Here is a 10,958-nt window from a genome sequence, read left to right as displayed (position 1 = left end):
ATTAAATATTTTTTAATGTTTTCATTTAAATTAATTAAATCAAAAATATTTGGTCAAATGTTTAATAATGTATTTTAGAATTTATTTTAGAATTTATTTTAGAATTCGTGGTCCGCTGTAACTTAGAAGCTTTTAACATGGGTCACCGCCCAAGAGAAGGAATGAAGAGTCTAATCAGTGTAATGAAATACAACAGATCTCTGTGGCAAAGGCCGGATTACTTTACTCTTAATACACTAAACACACACTTACTCATACCCTGTGTCTCTATATGGAAACTTTCTCCCGGCCCACACAAACTCAGCCCAGGCAGACTTTTCCTTAACGGGCCTGGACCCCCTCATGTGGAACTGGAGCTCAGGTTAAAGCTTGTGGTTAAAAGACCAGTGGGTCAATGTTTTGGAACAAAGGAGATTAAATGCTGCTGTCAAGGACAATTCAATAAGATCCACAGCAGGCACAGGTTTTCCACCAAGTTTTTGTTTTCCTTATGGCTTTGGATGTATAACTGGATTTTTGTTTTCCAGGCGCTAACTAATAAAGATACATATCAAAAAATGTAAGAAAGAAAGGAACGATTATAGTCATCCTTTTCAGTAATCTTTTTCTGCTATAACTTACTGAAAATGCTGCATTCTTATTACAAATGTCTGTCACAACCAGAGACACCACAAAGACACATTCAGTGGCATAATCTGCAGTCAGGAAGGGCCTCTGGAGAGCTGAAGAGATGCTTTTCACTGTGAACACTTGCTCGGGCTGCCAGGATGAAGCTGACTGTGAGTGGAAATACAGTTGTAGTGGACAGCAATGAAGTGAGATGCAAAGGCAGGGGTTTCCAAATATTAGCAGCTAGTGATTGTGCATGTCTGTCTCAGACGGACAAAATGGAAGACTCTACTTAGGAAAGGTAGGGGGGGCTAAATTTGTAGCAAATAAAAATGGGTTAATAGCTGGATTAAGGCTGTCTCATTCTTTCTGAAATGGCATGAAGATTAAGCTTGGATATAAGACTATGTCTACTTTTCATTATTTAAGCTACGTTGATTCTAGAACCAGTATTTTGCACTGATTGTAATGGTTTAACAAAAGCTGAGGAGAGAGCAGCTTGGAGAGATCTCTGGTTTAATGACACTTTCCTGTGTATTCAGTCTCACATCTCATTGGAGGCTCCAAGCATCCTAACTCGACTGCAGAAATGAATTTAAAGACCCTTAATGAAATGTACACAGGTGCAGCTTTCACAAAAAATGCTATATTTGTGCAAAAATGTGATGCTGTTTGTCAGGCTGAGTGTTGGTTTGACCATAACCTTATTCCTGACCTTAACCAGGACTTTAATGATGTTAAATAGCGTGTTTCTAAGCGATTTGAAGAAAAAGAGCGAACATGTGTAGGTTCAGTCCAGACGGTTCTCATATTTCCTCTTTTTCCGAGGTCGTCATTTAGGAACGTGGTGGGTAGCCGAAAACGTAATATGGTGACGATTTGTCACCTAGCGTAAAATGTTACGCTTTGGGAGTGAGAACGGGTTGATATGTCAGTCATAATACACTGTCTGTGCATGAGGTTAAGACTGACATCAAAACAATTAAGGAGGTTAACAGGGTGTTAGTCTACAAGCAAAACATGTTGCATTTGAAACATCTATTATAATCTCAATTTAGGTGGGAGTAAACAACAAAAGCCAGATGGGTGTTCTGGGGGGTCAGGTCACTATTATAAACCTCTTTGTGTTTGTTAGATGAGAATTCAAAATGTATCACTAGCATGTGGTCACTTACGACAGAAATGCCTTTAAATTTGCTTCTTTGGGGCGTACAGTCATACAAACAGGCATCTGTAATCATTATGTTGCCATGCTATCAGCCTGGTATCCATGATGACCACCATGGCAACGGTTGTTGAGAGCAGAAAATTCTGATTTCTGCACACCCACGTGGTACAAATGGAAAAAAGGGCTGCCCACTGAGGGAGATCTACAGTACCAAATGCATGTTATACAACACTTTCTGATCGGTCGTTCAGAGGCATCAGCACTGTGCAAACCTGACTGAGGCCTTTGCATGTGGGTTTGAATGTTCTCTCTTTATTTGCGTGGGTTCGCCTCAAGCGCTCAAGTTTCCAGTCAAACTAAAATCTGCATGTTTAGGACTGCGGATAGTTTGCTCGCTGACCTTTGTGTAAACGCTCCCTCTTTGTTTTTCAAAAGTGCTGCAATTCAGAACCACAGCAAAGGATTTTAATGTTAGTTTGCTTATTTTGCAGTAACACTGGCCACTACGAGGAGTGGTGAAATACCATTACAACACCAGACATGTACAGTACATTTTCCACAAATGTGACCCCTGATCTGCAGGGAAACCTTCAAAACTTAATTTGGAAAGCTATCCTATCAAACTTAACTTAGTTTATGGTAAAAAATACTCATAAACTCATAAAGTTTATTTAACTTTAGCTCCTCCTGGGTGTCTTAAATTTTTATTGTTCATGTTAAATATTGATTTGTTACTACTGGAATTTACTTTCACAAAAACCAGAGATGCAACAAAACAGAGTATAAAGGGTTAAACAAACAGTAGAGCTCACAAAGACTACAGGGAGGCACAACAGGAACGTAACACAACAAAAAGCATGCACTAGTTACACACTGAGGGTTGACTGGAAATGGGAAACAGGGTAACTAGGAAACATGGTGAAAATAATCAAGACAAACGCAAAGAAGGAAGTAAAATTGACACAAGGTATGAAAAAAAAACTGTAGCTAGAACTCGTGTAATAAAAATGAGCCTCAGTATTATAAAATATGAAAAAAAAAATTAAATTCAAATACAGAAAAACCTAAACACAAATCCAAAACTCACATTTGTTAACTAAAGATTCAAGTTTTAGACACAGCACATAATCCTGAGACTATGACACCCATTCCTATGCTGTTTCAAGCTTGGAGCTTTGCCTTTAGCTACGTTATCTGATAGATTTTTTCCTCTGATAAAAGTGATGTTGCACTCAGTGTCAGTAAAGTCTTGTAACACTGAACGAGCGTGCTCCCTTTGTTGCACCATCAGGCTGGTTTATCACAATGCAAGTTTACCCTCTAGTGGAAGAGTTTGGTTTTGTTCGCAGGAGCACGCAGTAACAGAAAGTGCTCACCTCATCTTTATCTGATTTTCAAAGACAGAATGATAAGGTGAGGATTTACAGGGATTCACTGCTTTTGTTGAACTGTTGAAGGTATTTGCATATCTCCAATACACACGCTTTCTTTTTTGTTTTTATAACTGACCATTTTTTGTTATGCCTTGAAAAAAATACCATTTTCAAATCATACTTACTACCCAAATAATGATTAAGAACACAGATTGGGTTTGACTGTTTCCTCAGTCACTCTGAGTGTGATGGTTTGCATTCTTGTGTGTGATAAAACAGGCTTAGAGGGAAGGCTAAAGAATCTCAAATATCTCTCAAAACAAAGACACAAAGATAATTTTACAAAACTCAGTCAGAAATTAAATCATCCTGTCACGAGGGACTTTTAATACACCCTACCACCCACCCACCCACCCACCTACACACACACACACACACACACACACACACACACACACACACACACACACACACACACACACACACACACACACAGAGAGACGCACGCTCGCACATACAAATTAGGCAAAGAAACATGGCTGAACAGAAGTGTGGCAGTTTTATTTCCAGACAATAAACATGAATATAGATGATTTCATGTATTCAAGAATTCTGATTGTGCAATAAGAATAAAAAGGTGGGCAAACATATTTTTTCAACAGCTTCACACTATCTTCAGTTATCATTCTTTTCCACTCCCAGTCACTCCCAAGCCCAACCTGTTCAACCTGTCCAAACCTGGAGCACAAGAGTGACTTATGTGAAAGTCGACTAAAGAGGACAAGGTGTGTTCTTAGGTACGATCTTCTGCTACCTTAACCATTACCCTGGTTAAGATTATTTTTTAGCATTTTTAGCGTTTCTTAAAGAAGAGAAGATGGAGGCCACAGAAAGGGAAAACACAGAGGACATTGAGACTCTCATGGAGGACATGGACTACATCCCTGGTCACTTCCACCTGGATCTAAATCTTAACTGTGATCCTACTGGGCCAGTGAAGCTGAGACATCGGGACACTTATTTAAGACAGGAAAGCCTGCGAGCTGAGCTAGAAGCAGAAGTTGGATATTTGCAATATGCTGTGCGAAATCTGTTGGGCCTGCTGGCTTTTAACCTGGAACAGCTGGACACTGCTGAGGAAATATTCAGGTGAATATTCACTGCCATCTTTTTTTTAAGGAAGAATATGCAGAAAATTCACTGAGTCAGAGGAAGGATATTAAATACACAGTGAATACATGATTTCTTCAGAGATCTTGACGGCATTTTCTTTTCTTTCTTTTGTTTTTGCTGCCTTGTGAAGGTTGTGAAGAAGGTTTATATGTGTAAAAAACATCATACACATTTTTATTTTAATTCAAGTAACTTAGCTCTCTGCAGACTTTAGACATTAAAATGGCGCTCGATTGTCCAATTTTTACTATTTATTGACACTTTTATTATCGTATGATTCAGCGACACATTTATGGTGCTGCAAGTTGAACCCATTTTTCTGCAAGCAACAGAAGACTGGTTTAATGCCAGCCAGAAATACAAAACTATGTGGTATTAGCTGCTATAACCCTTTGTGACAAGAGACAAGTCAAAAGTATCTTTAAGAAGAATTGGTAAATAATGAAAATCAGAAATACTCATTTGTCATATTAACACGTTAGCATTTGGCTGACAGCACTATTCACAGCTGCAGGTGACAGAAATGTCAGTTTCTGTCAATACATCCATCCATCCATCCATCCATCCATCCATCCATCCTTCCATCCATCCATCCATCCATCCTTCCATCCATCCATCCATCCATCCATCCATCCATCCATCCATCCATCCATCCAACCATCCATCATCAGTTGGGTGAAGGACAGACCACTTAGTCCTTTGAGTACTTAGTTTGAGTAGTAATCTAAAAATTAGTTTAGATTAAATATCTTTGCAAGTATGAGAACTTTGTTCATGTAAGCTATGTAAAATTTCACTTAAAGACTAAACAGGAGGTGTCATTCAACTGGCACAGCAATTGGCCAGGTAGTTTTACCTGGCCAGGTGTCTGTGTCCACCCCTATCGTAATGAATCAATCAGATCTATATTTTGAACATATAAGTAACAATAATGGACAAAAAAAACAACTAATAAAGGTGAAATCATTGAAAGCCATCCTATTCACATGGAGAAAAAAAATGCTGACCACTCCCAGTTCAAAACAGAGTGGGAGGAAGCAAATGCTTATTAATTCCTACCCCTAGCTAGTTCATCATACATGTCTGTTTTGATTATACAGTGTGAACACATATAAATAAATATATGAATACATACATCTTTATACATTGAACTTTAATTTTTCAACTATAACTATCCACAAGTATTCCTTTTTTAATATGTCACTATATACAATTATCAGTTCTTACTGCACAGTACAAGAAACAAGAAAATGAAGAAAAGATAATTATCCCATTGCAACATAGTCATAACTGCAGTAGCTGGTAATTCTATAGTTAAAATTCCAACTTCACTCACAGCTGCCATTTCTTATTTTTTTAGTTAGATGCTGTGTGAAATGTCTTTAAGTGCCTCCTGGATCTGATAGCTCTTTATGTTAATCTGGACCTGATTCTAAGCCCCACTGTCTGTGTGTTCTGGCCTTTCAGGGGCATTTGCAAAGAGGACCCTGGGAATCTGAATGCCTGGGCAAACCTGGGCTACGTGTACGACAAGCTGGGACGAGAACTGGATGCAGGGGAGTGTGTGGACAAAGTGTCCAACCTCATGGGCTTAGACGGCGGTGAGGCGTCTCAGGATGAGATCAGGATTATGGCTGCACGCTGCCTGGTCGAGCAGGCCTACGTCTTTCCGTACGATATAGAGCTGGACAGCGACGACGACTTGAGAGAGCGACTGAACACTGCATTGTCTTTTTACAACAGAGCCCTGCATTATGGGGGTGACCTGGTGAGAGATATGAATACTTTAAATAAAGAGACAACACATGGTTAACTGCCAAGAATCACATTGCAGAGTGTAAAGACAAAGCGGAGCACTGATATAATGACTGGTTAGATGGTGAGCATTCACATCATTCTAGCTTTTCTACTGGAATTAACTGAAGGAATATGACAATGCTCAAAAGATTACACACAGGAAGACAATGAGGCCATTTTACTTTGTTGTAGTCTAAAATCACAAATTTAGTAGCAGATAAGAGCTTTCAAATCACTGTTTCATGTTGTAGGGAGCATTTAAGTGGGGTATTACTTAACTTGTGGTGCTGTTTTTCAGATACCGATAGAGGAAAAACGAAGCTGGTATTTTAAAATGGCAACAATCTACATAAGGTACAGGGTGATATGATTTAGATTACTATCACCACACAGTGTGAAAATATTCAAGTTATTTTCTGTCTGCAGGCTGGACAACATAGTAAAGACCAAAGAGGATTCTGAGTACTCCAGACTTTCGCACTACAATAAAGGACTCCAGTTTCTGAAAGAAACACTGGAATCTGAGAAAACACAGCACAAAGGTAAACATGTGACAGTATTGTATTGAAATTAATCCACAGTTCTTACAGATGTTCAAGTTTCAGTACAGCAAAAAAAATCAAAATTAAAGGTGTTCATGAAGACTGGCCACACCAGACTCTAATAATCAGAGATTGATTATAAATGTATTAGTTTGTGCAAAATTTTGCAAAAAGGTGTTTGTATTTAAAATCTGATTATACAAACTAACTAAAGACAGATCAATACAGTCATGATAAATGCTTTCAGTCATGGAGTCAGAGAGAAAAAAGAAATACAAATCTGTTCCGCATGTGGTCCTTAAAGGTCTCAGATTAAAACTACAACACACAACATATTAGATCATGACATTATATATTTCTAAAAGAACGTCCACAATGATCTTACACAACCAATTCTGTCTACGCGTCAGTCTGAAGAGGTCATTCCCAAACAATTTGGAAAGTCAAAGTCAATCATTGCACAAGGGAAAGATTATTATCAAGAGAAAAACATTCAACATAGTCCCAACAGTCTCATTATGATTATTATGATTATTATCATTATCATATTATCATTATTATTATTGATTGCAAGTCGGTGAAGGTGTATTATCCATATCAATGAGCTACTAGTTTTTGTTGCTGAAATCATTTTGTTAAAACTACAGGCCAGTTCGTTTGTCTATTTCCTCAAGTACATGCTATTTACAAAAAATAAAAGCTGAAAAACCAAATCTTCTCGTCTCTCCCATCAGCTCTAGCTTGGTGTTATGTCGGCATCATGTTAGAAAGGAAGAAGGAGTTTTCCCCTGTGCCCATGTCCATACACGACTGCGGTTTCTCGGCTTCGGATCCTCTGTCCTGTTATGGAACTGTGAGTTAACTCATGCACCTCTCACCAAGCTGGGAAAAAAACAATTACTTTCCCTCAAACTGTTAGGACTAAACCTCTGCAATCAGCCTGTCATCTGACTTTTGTTAGCGATAAAGTATCTGAATTTCAGGAGTGGGGCCTCGCCTCCGAACACGCTCCTTCAGGTTCTTACCTATATATGTTCCCCCAGTTCTACAAGCTGTTCGTTTTTGTGCCCCTCCCTCGCTCCCCTTTTCAATTCTTTCACTTCTTCACTTCTATTTAGTACACGGTGATCTTCCAGGCCCGGGAGCCGCTGCCAGTCCTCTCCGAGGCCTTCCCCAAACTTCAGCTCAATTCATGTTTAAGCCATTCACCTTTATCTGCTAAAATGCTGTCAAACCTAAAATGAGGGCCAGTGAGTGAAATGCTTTTTATTTGAGACTTTTCAGTTCAAAAGATTGAAAAATATGTATCTAACTAGGACAACAGAAGGTTTTTTTCAGCTAAAAACTGCTGAACAAGTCATTAACTCACTCACTTACTAATTGCTCATTTGGTTTAACAATGAGCGACAGACTGGCGACCTGTCCAGGGTGTACCCCGCCTCTCACCCTATGACAGCTGGGATAGGCTCCAGACCCTGAAAAGGATAAGCGAATGGATGGATGGGTTTAAGAAATACTGCTGCACTGTTCCCTTTTAAGATGAGATAATAACAGCTCTGTCTGTGTTTCCAGGCCATAAATATGGCCAGTGACGATGCATTTATCCTGAACCTTCTGGCCAGAGTCTTCTCTCTGCTGGGTAAACATGAAATGGCTACAGGGATCTGCAATATGGCCCTAAATGTGCTGCCAGATCCAGAACTCAACTGGCAGGCTCACTGCACCCGTGCCAAGGTAGCTACGACTAATCAAGTCAGTTGCTATGACAGCTCCTTTTAAGGCCAGAATAGCTGTATTAGTTTAAAGTGGCTAGTACATGTAAAAAGTTTACATATTTGGACAACATGTTCTCTGTGTAGATCAATATAATCCTGTACATGGGGGACCTCGAGAAGGCAAAGCTTGGTGATGGTGGAATCCCAGACCGACAGAAGCTAATTGAAGCTAGAAAAGACTTAGACAAAGTACTCGGTGTACGCCCCTGTCTTCGAACACATTTGGAGATGGCACAGGTAAAAGCATAACGTGCAAAGCTGGTCAAATTCTGTGTTTCATGTCCCAACAAGGCTTTCAAGTTGATCTTTTTCATTTCAGGTATACTACTACATGGGTGTAGATGCACTCCAGGAGAGCCTTTTGGTGGATGAGAGTGCAATAAATAGTGCCCTGGTGAGTTTGTCTCACGCTCTGAAGTTTGAGCTGGGAGACTGCTTACCGGAACTTCATGTGCTCAGAGGACGCTGCCTCCTCGTGAAAGGCGAGGAGCAGAACGCCGTAGACTGCTTCAAAAAAGCTCTGGAGTTAGAGAAACAAGGGAGCAGAGACACCACAGCCCTGCGCTGCCTCTTACAGGCTCTCCTGACTCTGTTCATGCAGGGACACCCTGACCCTGGCATTGTCATCACTCAGCTGGAAATGTGGGTGCTCAAGGCAGAGGAGCTGTACTCTCAGGACATAGTGAAGGCTGAGCTGAGGTACCTTTATACGACACACACGGCAGAGGTTACAGAGTTATCGAGGGTTCTGATCAAGACAGGACGCCTGGACCTAGTGAGGAGGCTGCTGGATACAGTGGTGCCTGAACAGCTGGCTAAAAAGAGATCACTGGTCCTTAGGTCGGTCTCATTAAAATGATGCAAAGATATGGCTTGAACAGTTATTAAAGAATGACTTAACATCATTTCATGTATTTAAATAAACAGCTCTTACTAAGTGCTGCCTATACAGCATTTACAGGATGTTTTCTCCAAACTGTGATTAATCTATCGTTCTGTTTTTTGTAAGATAATAGCTGTAAGGTATCATATTTTTTAGAGTGCTTTGCAAACTGAGTAGTTTTACATCTTAAGCAGTCTTACTGCTATTGCAAAACCCACACACTGTCCCACTACCTCTCACATAGTAGATGTTTTACCACTAATGACCTGCAGATGGGGGTATATACCATAAGATTGTTGAACCAAAAACAGAGTTGGCAACAATGTATTGTGAGCCTTTGAGAAGTGTGATGTAAGTGTTTATAGGACATTTAAAATTGCATTTAATAAAATAATTACTTTTGGAACACTTAATACACCAACTCTTGCAGATGTGGAATCTCACAGGTTTGAGGGGGTACAAGCATTTAGTTGACACAGTGATTGTTGATATTTTCCTTAATTTAAATACATGTCTATTAATTTGTAGTTAAATGAATAAGTTATGATGACATATACAAAGCAAACCTGTTGCTTCATCCTGCTGCAATTTGAAGGATAAAATCACACAGAAATGTATGTTGGGACTCTGTATTTTTTATACTAACATATACGCAAGCCTTAGTTACCGTTAAGGAAAGTACAGCTGGTTTAAGGGTTTTCTTTCCCCAATATTTGAAAGGTACATTTCTAAATTAGGGGTGTAATCTTCTGTACTTAAAAATACTTACCGGAAAGTACAGTAGAAAGTGAAAATAAAATGAAAGTAAGAGTCTGGAAAGAAGATTATTGGAAAGATTATTTTTGCCAAAGTTTTTTTTTTTTTTTTTTTTTAAAAAGATACAAATTAGTAAAACCTTTATATATGTTTTTTTTTCTTTTTTGTCTTGCCAAGGATATCAAAATGAGTCGAGTGTGAAGGTGAGTGATTGCAAAAGCAGCTGAAGCAGTTTCCACCTTTCTGTGGAAGCCAAAATGGATTTCCATTCCATTGTTACTCAAATATGTTCACGTAGCCTTGAGTTTGTCGTGACACATTTCAGACGCCTCTGCTGACTTCACTGCCACTACACTGGGGACTCATGAGATCTTGTTTACAGGATATAACATATTCTGAATATTCAGAAAATAACATATAACAGGATGGTCAGGACGGATTTCATTCAAAAGTATAAAACAGTGGAAAATTACATTGTAAATTTTTACATAAAAGGAAAAATGCTTTTATTAAGTTCATTTGACAACTTCTTTTGTTGAGCGCCGGTGCAGAAAGATAGAAACTTACATGAAGGACAAAAACCACGTGAAAAAAAGTTACAGAACTACACAAAGATTTCAAAAATGTTATTAATCTTTTTGTTCTATCAAATCATAAACAAGAAAACTGAAAGTCACAAAGTAAACCTAGACTGAATGCTGAATGAGCTAAGGCAAAGACAAACTTTAACTCTGCTTTCTTTAAAAGTTAGATTTATGATAATGATTTGAGTTACAATTTGTCTGATCCCCCATCGTAAGGCCTTTGACCGTTTCTTGTTTTATTTATTGCAAATGTGTTTGATGAGTCAGAGATCTTTAAAACAGGGATTAAATTAAAAAT

The 10,958-nt window shown here is 38.8% G+C and overlaps 1 protein-coding gene across 1 annotated transcript; it reads left to right on the top strand.

The window, feature by feature from the left end:
* Window positions 1-3,911: 3,911 nt before the first annotated feature.
* On the top strand, window positions 3,912-9,937 carry ttc22 (tetratricopeptide repeat domain 22). The gene is made up of 8 exons (XM_085437330.1): window positions 3,912-4,299; window positions 5,791-6,091; window positions 6,419-6,474; window positions 6,547-6,662; window positions 7,397-7,515; window positions 8,235-8,396; window positions 8,522-8,674; window positions 8,757-9,937. Exons 1-8 carry the CDS (start codon window positions 4,028-4,030, stop codon window positions 9,294-9,296), a joined length of 1,719 nt encoding a protein of 572 aa, XP_085293456.1. The 5' UTR covers window positions 3,912-4,027; the 3' UTR covers window positions 9,297-9,937.
* Window positions 9,938-10,958: the final 1,021 nt, after the last annotated feature.

Source organism: Copadichromis virginalis, linkage group LG17 (assembly GCF_057382275.1).
Source record: "Copadichromis virginalis isolate Kocher_CV1m ecotype Utaka linkage group LG17, C_Virginalis_male_GT1.1, whole genome shotgun sequence".
Taxonomy (NCBI): Eukaryota; Metazoa; Chordata; class Actinopteri; order Cichliformes; family Cichlidae; genus Copadichromis; species Copadichromis virginalis.
This window is presented reverse-complemented; position numbering and strand designations above follow the sequence as displayed.

Bases quoted from the DNA above. Each gene is read 5' to 3' on its own strand.
- ttc22 (XM_085437330.1), top strand. From the start codon at position 4,028: ATGGAGGCCACAGAAAGGGAAAACACAGAGGACATTGAGACTCTCATG. The intron at 6,092-6,418 runs GTGAGAGATATG...GCTGTTTTTCAG, and splicing joins TGCATTATGGGGGTGACCTG to ATACCGATAGAGGAAAAACG. The intron at 6,663-7,396 runs GTAAACATGTGA...CTCTCCCATCAG, and splicing joins TGAGAAAACACAGCACAAAG to CTCTAGCTTGGTGTTATGTC.